Genomic DNA, 14726 nt, shown 5'->3' with positions numbered 1-14726 from the left:
AGCAAACACCATGTCTTTCCTCCTTCTCATTCTCGATATACTAATACACAACTCAAAAACACCTTCCTAAAGATTAAGACCAACTTGTACAAGGTTTTTTTGAAACATTTACTTTTTGGAATTGCACATCAATTTTCTATATCAGAGCATGCATTGAAATAATAAACGTGCTCTGAAACCGGCTTGAAACAAACTTACTATATAAACCTTCATTATTAGTGCCTATTCACAACACACAAAAAAGCAAACAGAATAGAGCACTCACAAAAAAGTCTCTAAAGATTGAGCTAGTATTTTCACAAAAGACTAGTCCTGCTGCTCTCCTCTCTCGTAAGTATCCAGACCCAAAGTTTCCTTCGTAGACATTCTTAAGGAAGATGGAAGTGAAAGAAAAAGCAAAGAGTGATGGGATAGGACAGGTACGTGCTGCAGGGAAAGGCAGAATGGAATGTAGGAACAGCCAGTTTATTGTAAATAACAGGCAGAGGTTGAGATAACTAGTAGCCAATGCATTTAATACCATTGCACATATATTATAAATGCACAAATTGCATTTCAGTCATTTTCTGCATGCGCAATTAAAAAAAAACATGGTTTTTCACTCAATGTAGAAATTTATATCAAATTCAACAATTCGCAAACCTGGAAATATGCACATTTCACATCAAGAATCTACACCTGATAGAAGATCTCTGCACAAAATGTTAAAAATTGAAGCAGATCTACCTGCACTCATTGTAAGCAAAGGGATTTCAAACAAATTTTGTTGCAAAGAATCGTATTGACAAAATTTTATCAGCATACATTGAATAAAATTCAGCAGGGCACGTTCAAGAATAAACAAAACAATAGACATTTAGCACTTATGCCCAAACATACTAACTTGTGAAAAACACAAGAACAGTCCATTCACCAACCTGAAAGAAGGAGCCCAATTTATCACAACTATTAAAAACAGTAATAGATAAACTATCTCATGACAAGTTAATAGATGCTGGTATTAGGGACAGAGAAGGTGTTCAACAAGAATATTATTGGGCAACTGTAAGACTAGAGAAGGAGGAGGTCTTAAGAATTACATGCCATGGTTAAAAATAATTGAGAAAGATGACAGCAGAATGAATCATGGCATAGTAACATCAGTACATCATTGCAAAAAAAAAAATCCACTTACTGGGAGATTCCTAGCAGAATCAAGATAGATGATGAGTAAAGCAGAGGAAAGTCCATCATTGGCTGTTCCTTTAATAGCTTTGGTGCTGGCCATTGCCTGGAGAACAAGTAAGCAGTGTTTTACATTATGCTAATTTTCTTGCAGTAAATCAGCATCAAGTCTCAAATTTTCATTTTCTATATTTCATATCACAATAACGCCATAGTCACAACAAAGCTCTTCAATTTACTGAATTCCCTCTCGAAGTAACACAGATTAGAACGAGTGCATCATTAGCAAATTCACCATGTTTACATAAAGGAAGTGTAGTTATTGATCCAGATCTTTCTAGCCAGGGTGAAGTAATGACAAATGCAACTGACCTCAAAGAAAGATGCTCTCAAAAATCAAACCAGTTCACTAATGTGGGTTTAATCCTTCCTGGCGCCAACAAAGAGGCTCTCTGGTGTTTCAGAATAATAGAATTATTAACAGTCCAGAAGGTGGCCATTCAGCCCATTGTGTGTGCAGATGACCAATTCATCCACTGCCATTCCCCTGTCATCTCCCCATACCCTACAATATACTTATTTTTCAGATAATAATCCAATTCCCCCTTGATTGGTTCAATCGGCTCTGCCTCCACCACTTTCGAGGCAGTGCATTCCAGATCTTAACCACCTTGCTTCAAAAACCTTTCCCAGTCTCCAGTTTGTTTTATTAATTATCTTAAATCTGTTCCCTCATTCTCAAACCTTCCACCAATGGGAACAGCTTACTCTATCCACTCTGTCCAGAACATTCATGATTGTCAATACCTCTATTCAGTCTCCTTTCATTTTTCTTCTTCTCCAAGAAAAACAGTTCAAGTCAATCTATGGAACTACCTTCAGAGTTCTGCATGCCTTAACCCATTCTCATGATTTATTTTCCCCACTCTCTCAATGCCTTCACATATTTCCTGACGTGTGGTGTCCAGAACTGGATGCAAAACTCCAATTGATACCAAACCAGTATTTCACATAAGTATAACGTATACCCCTTACACATTTATTCTGTGCCCCTACAACTAAAATAGCCCAAAATGCTGTATGCATTATTAACCATTCTCTCAGCTGCAATGATATCTGCACATAAACTAGCCAATCCCACTGCCCTTGCACTTTTAAAGTTGTACTCTATTTTATATTGTCTTGTGTTCTTCCTATCAAATCGAATCACTTCATAATTTTCTGCATTACATTTGATCTACCAGTTCTCTACTCAGGAGACAATGAGGTCTGCAGATGCTGGAGATCAGAGTTGAGTGTGTGTTGCTGGAAAAGCACAGCAGGTCAGGTAGCATCCGGAAGCTGCCTGACCTGCTATGCTTTTCCAGCAACACACACTCAACACTTGTCTACTCATCCCATCAATTTGTCTATGAACTTTGTGGAATATCCTCCTGAAATTAATCTCTTCTTTTTAATCATTTGCAAATGTTCAACCTTTTCCCTGTACACAAGATCTAGGACAGTAAGATACATCAGGAAGAGCAGCATTTCTAACACCAATCACTAGAGAAGTCCATTAAAGATGCCCCTCCAGTACAAAGAAGATCTATTCTCCATTTCCTGTCAACCAGCCAATTTAGCTTCCCTGATATTACTGTCACGTTTATTCCATGAGTGATGATTTTGCTCACAAGTGTTTACTGTGGCACTTATCGAAAGCTAAGTGCCCTGCAGCAGCACTGTCATTGATCAGGCTGTGTAGCGACTCATAATTAAAACAATATGCATCAGTAATTATGACTAAATACACTATTAAAGACCCAACGACACCTCATGCACAGTATAACGTTTTCGGTGACTAACAGAAGCAGGGTAACAGCAGGGTAAAAGGAGGAAGCTCATGTTAGTTAAGTGATTTTTGATTATTTGCCAGACTCAAGGATATGCAATCTATTGTTACTACTGTACAAAATTGAGATATCAACACATTTACAGTTAAATATGGAAATCTAGAAGTTGCTATCAGTAATAAATACACTGCTACCTCACAAGTTGCACTTTTCATAGCTGCAATTAGCAAAGAATCACTGACTTGATGCAAGTCCAACATTTAGACACTATCCTTATGGTAAAAATCAATAAAAATGATAGATCTTAATTAATCAGGAATAATTGAGCATAAAGGCTACTGAAAAATTTGACTGAGAAACTAATCTTACAAGTTGTTATCTAATTTCTCAGGTGAATATTTAAAAGTTACATAATTTACAAAGCAATAAAAATAATTTGAATTGTTCAAAAAAATTATAGCACTGAGGTTAAACCTTAAGCCCAAAGAATGACATGGGTAAATGTCAATTCAAACATTGAGCTTAAGGTACCATGGCTCACCCCATAAAAAGTCAGGAGGGAAAGCGGGGATAGTGGATAACCTCAGGGTTGGGAAAAGACCTGAGATGGACTCAAGTTACATTTTTGAACAGAAAAGAAATTAAGGGATACGGTGATCAGGCAGGTAAGTGGAGCTAAGTTCACAAGAAGATACAGCCATAATCTTATTGAATGGCAGAACAGGCACCACAGGCCAGATAGCCTATTCCTGCTCCTATTTCTTATGTTCTTATATAAGGTGTTCCAAACAGTAAAAACGCCCCTACTCCACCCACAATAACCAACAGCTGGATGCTTGGTCTTTTCCACCACTGGGAAAATCCCTGTGGCAGCAACTGTCCAAAACTATCTCAAATTGGTTTTATACTTATCCCACTGAATGCACACTGATCAAGCAACAATAGGATTTAAAAGGCATTAACAACAGTCTTCAAAAGTTACTTTCAAAGAGATAGAATTCTCCATTGGCTAAGTTGGGACAGGTGTGTTCAGTGGAGACCCACCAACAGAAAAACTTGCAACATCAAACTTCAAAAAACTGAAGAGCTGACAGGTGAGTTTCTTGATGAATTACAGACTTTGACATTGGCTAGAAGCTTCTAGCAATCAGAAGCCAGCATATTCTGGAGATTGTCATTGGACCTTGGTCTTCAGGAGATCCAAATAGTGAGGAGCCATATCTTTTTCTGTCAGGTGCCATGGGTCATGGGGGTTTTGGGTTGGGAGGGTTATCACAGATAACGGCAGGAGATGACTTTCAGTGGCCACCCCTTGCCACACTTTCCCCATCGTTTCCCCCCTAGATTTGGGCAAATGGTATTCCCGCACCTCTCCAACACTTCAGGCAGGGTGGCCTGGGCTCCCAATTGAGAAACGAGTCACTTTTCCCACACCTAGGGAAGGCAGGTATTTGGACATGTGGTGAGTTAGGGCCCTTAGGTGGTCATTAATTGGCCACTTAAGGGCCATAACTGCTAGTGAGTCAAGATGGTTGTCCAATGACCTTCTCATCAAATGCTTACATTTCTGAGGTGAAAAGAAGTGGATTGGTAACTCTCGAAGGTCAATTTACCCAATTATTTACCCTTCTCACACCTTCAGAAAGGCAACATTCTGCCCCAATGAGTGTTTTAAAAATGTAAGGTGCAATATAGTAGTGTGAAACCGGATAAGTGCAGTACATTGATTGAAGAAGTATCTTTGTACATACAAATGTCTCACCTAAAATCTACCTCAAAAGGCCCATTTAAACATATAAATAACTGCAACTGTTTTGGTTCATCATTTTGTGCCCAATGTAGGCATTTCAAATTTGGTGGAAGCAGGGAGAAGAAAAAAAAAACCATGCAAAACATCAATATAAACTGCTGATTGTGTCACTAAAATTGGCAAATTTAACTTGGTATATAAAGTGTTTAAGTACCTCTGGCAGTTTGTTGGCTTCTGACAGCAGGGAGAGCCACTCGAACTTCAAGTGCAGCTTTCCAACGCTCACCTCATCCAAATCGAACCACTGTAAATGCATAAAATAGTCAAACACCTAAAAACAGTGGCCCCATGAGCTACCAACACCATCAGTTCTGGCAAAATGCAAAGATTCCCCAATCTCCCTTCACATACTTCATGTTATTTTAACACCCATTTTACTTTAACAAAAATGTTAATCTATTTCTACTTAAAATACAGCCAATACATATGATCCAAAATTACCACATACCTGATCAACAAGCTGTTCCTTTTGAACTTCAGCAAGGTCAATCATAAGGCTATAATGAGAAGATACAGATATTATAATACATATCATGAAAACAGACATGCAGAAAAATAATAATGTTTTCATTCATTAAATTTCCATTGCCGTAACACCTCCCAATACAGCTCGCCTGTATTGAGTTTCCATTCTCATTTGGAAAGGGATGAATACTATGCCCACTGACTTATCAATTTCACCAATTTAGAAGAATAAAGGGAGATCTCAAAGAAACATATAATATCCTGATGGGACTGGACAGGCCAGATGTGGGAAGAATGTTCCCAATGATGGCGAAATCCAGAACAAGGGGTGACAATTTAAGAATAAGGGGTAAACCGTTCAGGACTGAGATGAGGAAGAATTTCTTCACTCAGAGTTGTGAACCCTGTGGAATTCTCTACCACAGAAAGCTGTTAGGGCCAGTTCATTAGATGCAGTCAAGAGGGAGCTGGATGTGGCCCTTGTAGCTAAAGGGATCAAGGGGTATGGAGAGAATGCAGGAATGGGATACTGAGATTGCATGATCACATTGAATGATGGTGCAGACTCAAAAGGGCCAAAGGGCTTACTCCTGCATCTATTTTTTGTGTTTATATATTTCAACATCCAAGTTGTAAAAATTCTTATCCTTGCTAGGATATTCAACTGAGCCTGAAGGAAGCCACATGATTAATGTTTCCATTTTTGAGGATTATTGAATTTCCCTCTCAGTAATCACCTTGAGCGATACTGCCCTTTAAGTTCTCGAGCTCCTTTACATTTTGCCATGTGCCTTCCTTGCTGCCATTAATGACCTGGCATTCAGATGTCTCGGCCTGACGTTTCCTACTTACATACCTAAACCTCTTTGCCCAGGGTCCCGTCTGTCTATTCATACAGATACAAAGATCTTCTGGTAAGTTAGTGGCAGCATTTGCTTTCTTAAACAGTTTTTAACTCCCAAACCTACAATAAACCCCATTCTACCTTGTTTAATTTCAACTTAATTTAGTCAACAAAGTAGGCAAAAGTCCATTCCCGATGAAGGGCTTTTGCCCGAAACGTCAATTTTCCTGCTCCTCGGATGCTGCCTGACCTGCTGTGCTTTTCCAGTACCACTCTAATCCAGACTCTTGGCTATTGTATCCATGACTTCTCTGCAGTCACATTCCCAGGGTCCTCATGCCACCACAACTCCCTCACAGCGAAAGTTCAGGAGAGGGAAAACTGCAGGGGCAGAGTTATAAGCCGGAGATTCAATGAACTGGTGAATCAGGGAGCATCAGAGGCTACAAGTTGGAGAATTAAAAATGTGAGTCAGGTATAGGAGAGGGTTTAAGGTAGGTCATCAGGAGGAAGAGTCTGCAATGATCAAGATGTCAGTGTTAGCAGAACCACAAACTCCCCAGTGTAAAAGCAGGCCATTTGGCCATTGAGTACACACTAACACTCCAAAGGGCATCCCACCAGACCCAACCCCCTCCCATTCCCATAACTTTGCATTTCCCATGACTAATCCACTTAGGCTGTACATCCCTGAACACTACGGCCAATTTAGCATGATCAATCCACCTAACCTGCACAACCTTGAACTGTGGGAGGAAGCTGGAGCACCCTGAGGAAACCCATGCAAACATGGGGAGGATGTGCAAACTCCACACAGACAGTTGCCCAACAATAGAATCGAAGCTGGTACCCTGGTGCTATGAGGCAGCAGTATTACCACTGAGCTACTGTGCCACCCAAATGAAAGGTATGTGCAAAATTGCCACTTTTTACTTTTTATTTTAATATTTTCAGTTAAGTTTAAATATTTCAACTTACAAGAGATAATGTGATTTAATGTGATTTATTTTCTGAGAAGGAAGGTCCTACATTTTGTTGAAATTTTACATTCCTGCACTCACCAGAACAATTCACAAGATAAATCAATATTAATATGGTGTAAGAGAGAAGATTGCTAATTGGTCTATAAGTGGAATTTGATTGTGATCTCTAAGATAATGTTTCTGCCAAAGGGTCCATAAATGTAATTTCTTTATCACTCTCTGCATTTTACAGCTACATACTAACAAAAATCTAATCTAAAAACAACTCTTCTCATTTCCAATCATTAACTAAGGGTTGGAATATATATCAGGTATAAGGCAAAGGCACAATTTAAAATATTTGACCCATCTTCAACAACTCTGGCGGAAAATACGTAACTTGCTCACATTATTAAGATTCAAATCTGCTACACATTAAAATTCACAAATGGTACACAACATTTCATTTCAGTATACAGTGGAAACTCGATTATCCAAATGTGATGGGCGGGCACTATTTTGTTCAGATAATCGATTATTCAGAAAATTGATTTTCCTCTGGGGCTCAGAGTCTTAAAGTGCTCTCTATTCAGGAGACTGCAGCAGCGCGTGAGACCCCGCTCCCAACCCGGGGTCCAACCACGTACCCCCGCTCTAAACCTGCTCCCCGACTCCCAACCTGCGCCCACACTCTAAACCTGATCCAAACCTACTCCCCCACTCCCAACCCCCATCCCCCCCAACCTGATCCAACCCCGACCCTGCTCCCAACCCAGTCCAAACCTGCCCCCCCAGCTCCCCCAACCTAGTCCAACCCGCCCCCAACTCCGTCCAACACATTTCCCCAGCATAAAGCACACGAACCCCCCCCCGCCCCGGGCATCTGGACTGCACACTAACAAAGACTGCTGCTGCCATCTCTGTGGCGTAAGTCTCCAAGTAGCACACAGACACACACACAACTTTTTACTGCAAATTTTTGACAGGTTCCATGTTTGTCTGTATATGACAATGTTGGAGAGATTATTCCAGGGAAGTGGGGGGGGGGGGGGTCAGGCGTTGGAGGTGGTTAGGGTACACCCGTGTAGAACTCCAGGGAAAGTGTGGGAAGAGAGAGAGAAACAGAAGACGTGATCACTGCTGGAAACACATCTTTGATGTAATGTTTCTATAAGGACATTGTGATCTCCTTCGGATAATTGGTATTTGGATAATCGAGTTTCCTCTGTACACTGGAAAATCCTGTCAGGTTTCATCAATGGGAAAACCCAAATATCTCGACTTTCGCCAGTAGCACCTATTCTGTCAGCAGTAGTGCCACGATATAACTTTTCAACAGAGGGAGCTTTGTAAAGGGAGCGGCTAAAACTACAGCTCTTGCATTCAATTTTGAGAGATAAGATTTTTTAAAATTGTTGTGCATAATGTTGCATGTTTTGGCCACCAAGTGTCACTGCTGAGCAGCCTAATTTCCATAGTCTCCGTTTACAAACAAAGTCTGCTGACTGCCGGCATCCCTTGCATGTGCATAAATCTGGCACTATGTATGCGTGAATTGCAGGACCATGCACAAGGATGGAAAAGGGATCAAGAAGTGCATAGTAATACAGACTATTATTTGTGCGAAAAAGTTTCTCCTCATATTCTCTCTGGATCTATGGTCAATCACCTTAAAACTGTCACTTGAATACAAACCCTTCATCTTTCGTTATATCATCAAGCGCTCTCTCAATCTTTCCTAAAGCAAAACAAACTTAGCCACGTAACTGTAAACTCCTAGTCAGTGGAACCATCCTCTAAATTTCTTTGGTACCTTCTCCAAAATGTTCACATAATGAGTGTGTGTGAGAGAGTGTGAGTGTGAGTGTGTATGCGAGCAAGCGAGCGTGAGAGTGAGTGAGATAGCGAGTGAGAGTGTGTGAGTGAGAGTGTGAGAGTGTGAGAGTGTGAGAGTGTGAGAGTGTGAGAGTGTGAGAGTGTGAGAGTGTGAGAGTGTGAGAGTGTGAGAGTGAGAGTGTGAGAGTGTGAGAGTGTGAGAGTGTGAGAGTGTGAGAGTGTGAGAGTGTGAGAGTGTGAGAGTGTGAGAGTGTGAGAGTGAGAGAGTGAGAGAGTGAGAGAGTGAGAGAGTGAGAGAGTGAGAGAGTGAGAGAGTGAGAGAGTGAGAGAGTGAGAGTGTGAGAGTGTGAGAGTGTGAGAGTGTGAGAGTGTGAGAGTGTGAGAGTGTGAGAGTGTGAGAGTGTGAGAGTGTGAGAGTGTGAGAGTGTGAGAGTGTGAGAGTGTGAGAGTGTGAGAGTGTGAGAGTGAGAGTGTGAGAGTGTGAGAGTGTGAGAGTGTGAGAGTGTGAGAGTGAGAGTGAGAGTGTGAGAGTGAGAGTGTGAGAGTGAGAGTGAGAGTGAGAGTGTGAGAGTGTGAGAGTGAGAGAGTGTGAGAGTGAGAGTGTGAGAGTGAGAGTGTGAGAGTGAGAGTGAGAGTGAGAGTGAGAGTGTGAGAGTGTGAGAGTGAGAGAGTGTGAGAGTGTGAGAGTGAGAGTGTGAGAGTGAGAGTGTGTGAGAGTGTGTGAGAGTGTGTGAGTGAGAGTGTGAGAGAGAGTGAGAGTGAGAGTGAGAGTGAGAGAGTGTGTGAAGTGTGTGTGTGTGAAGTGTGTGTGTGTGAAGTGTGTGTGTGTGAAGTGTGTGTGTGTGTGAAGTGTGTGTGTGTGTGAAGTGTGTGTGTGTGTGAAGTGTGTGTGTGTGAAGTGTGTGTGTGAAGTGTGTGTGTGAAGTGTGTGTGTGAAGTGTGTGCGCGAGAGAGAACGAGAGCGAGAGTGCGCGAGTGTGTGCGCGAGTGTGAGTGTGAGAGCGAGCGAGCGAGCGAGCGAATGAGAGTGAGAGAGAGAAAGAAAAAGAGAGAGAGAGAGAGAGAGAAAAAGAGAGAGAAAAAAAGAGAGAGAGAGAGAGAGAAAGAGAGCGAGAGCGAGAAAGCAAGCGAGACAGTGCGAGAGCGAGAGACACAGACAAAAACTGTACATCTCTAGATTGGAGGAGGGAAATTGGACATGATGTTCCAGCTGTGTTCAAACAAATGTTTTATGTAGATCTAGTGACACTGCCTGACTTTTTTTTAAACTACATGCCTCTACTTATGCCTAGATCCATCATTCATTGTTGATTCCTTTATTAATCAATCTTTTCACTTCCTATGATGAATGCACAAGTCTCCCATATTTTTCTGGTTTTGCAAACCCTTTAAAATTATATCATTTAACCTGCTTCAGTAGATAAATACAAAAAGTGCCAGCACTTCCTGTTTTTCTTATGTTTCTTTTCACCACATTTCTAAGGAAACAGAATGTCCCACCTTCAACCCCCCCAGTTAATCGTCAAAACCACATCCTTTTAGTCACATCCACACATCTTTCTCAATGACTTGCCCTCCGACAAAAATCACTGAGCAGCAGCAGTGCAAGGCAGTTAAATTCCCTCCCCATCAACCAAGATGTTAGCCTCCATTACCTTCACCACACCTTATGAAGAACCTTTGCCCTGGCCTTGACTGTGGGCCACCTCATTCCACTGATCTGTGAAATTGCCCAGATATACCAGCCACCTTTGCCCCTCCCTATTAAAGATGCAGCTCAACACAGAAACTTCATTAATTCATCAGAATGTATTGCAGAGTCATTTCTTTTTCAAAAACCAAAATTATAATTTCTTTTACCTGCCAAGAAAATCATCTTTGTCTGGATCTTCGTCAAAAAGTTCAATCTCAAGTTCTTGACCAGGATTTTCATAAATTAGTGCCTATAATTACAATTTTAAAATATATTGAAATACACCTAACAATATTATATCAATTCAATCTGCAGACAAGTTATTGAAGCTAGTTATGGTCTGGAAATTCTCAAGTCAAATACCAATCTGTTATTTGGAAATGACCAAATTTTCTTGCACCAATTTAATATAAAAGCGGGTGTTAGCTTATAACAGTCCAGAGCAGCACTGCAGCCTCTCACATTGCTCACTTTCTGTCCACTTGTTTGATCATTTAGTGTCTTTGTTTTGCAGAAAATGCAGTAATTGAGATTACTTCTGCTCCTGGTTATTATCCTTAAAGTGAAGGCTCAAAATGTCAAGTTGTCAGCTATCCCAGAAAAAACAAACCAGAACTTTAAGCCCAGCTCACATTTGCTCTTAATTCAAATTGTGAAAGATCATGTTATTCTCAAATGAAAACTGCATATACTCTTGTCAGAATAGAATAGAATCCCTATATTGTGGAAACAGGCCATTCAGTCCGACAGGGTCACATCGATACTCCGAACAGCTTCCCACACAAACCCATCCCCCTATTTCCCATGGCTAACACACCTAACCTGCACAACCCTGGGCCCTAAGGGGCAATTTAGCATGGCCACTCCACTAACATGTGCCCTCTTGGACAGAGGTGAAACCAGAGCACCCAGAGGAAACCCATAGACACACTGGTAGATTGTGCAAACTCCACTCAGTCACCTGAGTGTGGAATCAAACCCAGGTCCTTGGCGCTGTAAGACAGCAGTGCTAGCCACTGAGCCAGTGTACCACCTCGGTTCTTGTTCTCCAGATGTCTTCAAAACCTGATAAAATTAATTCTGCCAGACATCTTCCTGAGAACTTCTGAGAGATACAGGAGTTTCACTTTAGAAATTTTTTCCATGGTATGTGAGTATCGCCAGCAAGACCAAGTTTTATTGCACATCCCCAACTAACCTTGGACTGAAAAACTGCTTGAGAATTTGAAGGCAGTTGAAAGTCAATCTGGAGTTACTCGTCAACCAGATCAAGTAAGGAAAGCAGTTTTCCTACCCTAAAGTGAACCAGATGGAGTTTTTGTTTTTACGTCAACCGATGTTAGTTTCATGGTCATCATTACTGATAATATATTTCAATTCCAGAGTTATTACCAATTTAAATTCCAAACAGAGTCACAGTGAATGTGAACAAATGGCCCTGCAGCATTAGCATGGGCTTTTGGATCATGAGTCCAGTAACAATACTCCTGCACTACTGTTGTTCTGTACAAAAGCAATTCATGTTGTTCATAGCCTTAAGCTGTCTGTGGCAGCTATCAGGATTGCGAGTCTCCCCATTGACTCATTATGGGGCCTGTGGTCTCTACCAAGCTAAACTCCAACTCTGAAGTCTCCCAATATTTCCAAAGCTTCGCCCTTTATTGATAGCTGCATGAATTTCAGATCCTATCAAGCATGTAAGGACAAGAATTTAAACTGTTAAGATTTTTAAGGCCCCCAACGAAGCTGCTAGCAAAGGAAGAAAGATTGTGCCAAAGCCTGCCAGTGCACTATAAAGACCTAAGACCACAGAAGAAAAGCAGAAGCCTGGCACCCATGAAGGAGCAGGGAGGTCCTCTTCCTAGAAAGTTGCAGGATGCCACCACAACAGAGACATCTCTGTTCTCAGTCACTGGCATTGCCTCCAACTCCCTCCCCCTTCAGCTCCTACTCTCCCTCCAATGAGTTATCACTGTGCAGAAAATGACCATCCTCAAGGTCCACACCCTTGAAAGGGACCATATTATGAAGAATACAGCAGACCACCATAAGGCATGGGTCCTACTGCCCTCTCCAATGTAATGTCCTAGTTGTGAACCTAATGTGTTTCTCAGCATCAGGAAAGAGACATCCGTCACATTGGTAATGCAACCCTGTGGAGCTGCCTGGGAGATACTGCAGAAGTGACTGGTGCTCAGGTCCTTGTGACCATCTTCCAAGAGAATTCTCAGTCATCGACGGGTATTTTTGCCTCTGCTTGCATTTTTCTGTTGCTCAGAATGGTGCCTTCTTTTTATTTGTGCCTCATGTCCATCGCCTCTGGTCTCCTGATGCCCAGCATTCTCTTCCACGTGTAACCTGCTGCTCTTCATCTCCTCACCCTCAGTCTGCTACTCCTACCAGGAAATTTTCTTGTCATGCTGATCTAACTTACATCATTCTCACAAATGCACTGCAGTCTGCCTGCAATCACCCTAATGTCCATATTCCAGCTATGCTTAAGTCAACCCTTCTTTTCTGTTGTCCTGAACTTTGTCCTGTTGAGATATCCCAGTGTCTTTTCAGCTCTGATCAAGTGGCCAAATACCAACACTTTTTTTCCTAAATGTCACTTGATAAGTTCTTCTTTCTTTTACAATTTCAAGCACCTGTACATTTGTATTGTGGTATGCGTATTTATAACTATCTGTCATTACATCCAATTTGAAAAACCTCTATTTATTTACAGGTTTTTGAAGCATACATCAAAAATGGACCGAATGTAGCATCTTTACATCTTTCCCAAGCTTGAGATTTCCTGATGTTAACATACTCTTCATCTTCACAAGATTGCTTCTGGCGATGTCTACCGTTCTTGTGACATCAGCATCACATCTACCGCTTTTTTAAAAGTCATTTCTCCTAAACAGACAGATTTATCCACTTCTATCATCACACTCCATTTCTTTTCACATGTTCCTTATTTCCACTGTTTTGTCATTTTGATCTTCATACTCAATCCATATTCTAAATGTGCAGATGTCACTTCAACTATAGTATTTTGTTGGGTCTCTTCTGTTCTGCAAGTATTGATGTGTCATTGGCATATCACAAGCTTGCAATGTCCTTGTCCATAACTTTTGACCCAGAAGTAGAGCTGACCTTCCATCTGCTCTGTGTACAGGTTGAATAATCTTGCAACAGAATACTACCTTGTGGTTCATTGCTCTTCACCTGAAACATAGCTGCTTGTCTATCTTATGATCCAATATTTGCTATTCGGTTCCAATAAAGGCTCTGGATAAAGCTCACACCTTTACTGTCGGAGTTACATTTCAGTACCACCTCAATCAGCTTATGGTGATAAATAGGTCAAATGCTTTAACACCCATGTACATTAAAACAAAATTCATCAAGGGATATGGGCATCATTGGCTTGGTCAAAATTTCTTGTTAGAAACTAGATGAACTCAAAAAGCAGTGGTATTCTGACACTGCAGCTCATTGTTTACTCTTCCTCAGTCACATGCTCCACGGCCAGCAACTGCATGTACCAGGACCTCCAAGTCCCCGTCAGTAAAATGGCATGCAAAGTTTCCTCTGCCCTGTGTGTCTGGGGCAACTGACAGGGACAATGCTGGGCAGCTGTGGACTGTCAGTGTTGGTTGGGTCATAGCTGGGCTTTAAAGTTGGCATTGGCACCTAAAATCCCAGGTGATCCCAGCAGTGGCCAGTACTTCCACCTATGGCAAATGGGAGAATACAACAGCGGGGCACCATAGAGCATGGTGCATTGGTAATGAGGCACATTTGGGTAGACAGCCTGCAAAACTTTGCTTGGGCTTTTGGAGAGGAACCCTTCATGAAAGCCTGCAAAATTGACAATTAGCTGATTTCTGGTAAAATTCCATCTACGGTCCACGCAGCTGACACTGATAGCTGCATCCTGCAAAATTGAGAGAAATTGACTTTTAATAAGCCCACAATGAGCTTAATTGGTCTCATAATAGGCTTTGATGACTCTCAAGGCCTGTGTGCTCTCTTGCCTTTGAGAAAAGTGGGACGGGCGGAAACAAAAATGCCTTTGACTACATAATCGTGGCAATTTTCTTTTAAAACTAGCTTGCCTCCAATACAGCTT

The 14726-nt window shown here is 41.4% G+C and overlaps 1 protein-coding gene across 3 annotated transcripts in view; it reads right to left on the bottom strand.

Moving 5' to 3' along the window:
* The window catches only part of esyt2b (extended synaptotagmin-like protein 2b), a 228597-nt gene that overhangs the window by 31749 nt on the left and 182122 nt on the right, over window positions 1-14726 (bottom strand). For 2 of the 3 annotated variants that reach the window (XM_072576196.1, XM_072576197.1), the window contains exons 10-13: window positions 10774-10856; window positions 5255-5303; window positions 4961-5050; window positions 1175-1270 (exon numbers count right to left, since the gene is read on the bottom strand). In XM_072576196.1, the coding sequence (XP_072432297.1) occupies window positions 1175-1270; window positions 4961-5050; window positions 5255-5303; window positions 10774-10856 (318 nt within the window). Of the gene's footprint in view, window positions 1-265; window positions 368-1174; window positions 1271-4960; window positions 5051-5254; window positions 5304-10773; window positions 10857-14726 lie in introns of all 3 variants that reach the window. The other variant, XM_072576195.1, reaches the window with a different exon arrangement.

This window comes from Chiloscyllium punctatum, chromosome 8, assembly GCF_047496795.1.
Source record: "Chiloscyllium punctatum isolate Juve2018m chromosome 8, sChiPun1.3, whole genome shotgun sequence".
Classification (NCBI taxonomy): Eukaryota; Metazoa; Chordata; class Chondrichthyes; order Orectolobiformes; family Hemiscylliidae; genus Chiloscyllium; species Chiloscyllium punctatum.
This window is presented reverse-complemented; position numbering and strand designations above follow the sequence as displayed.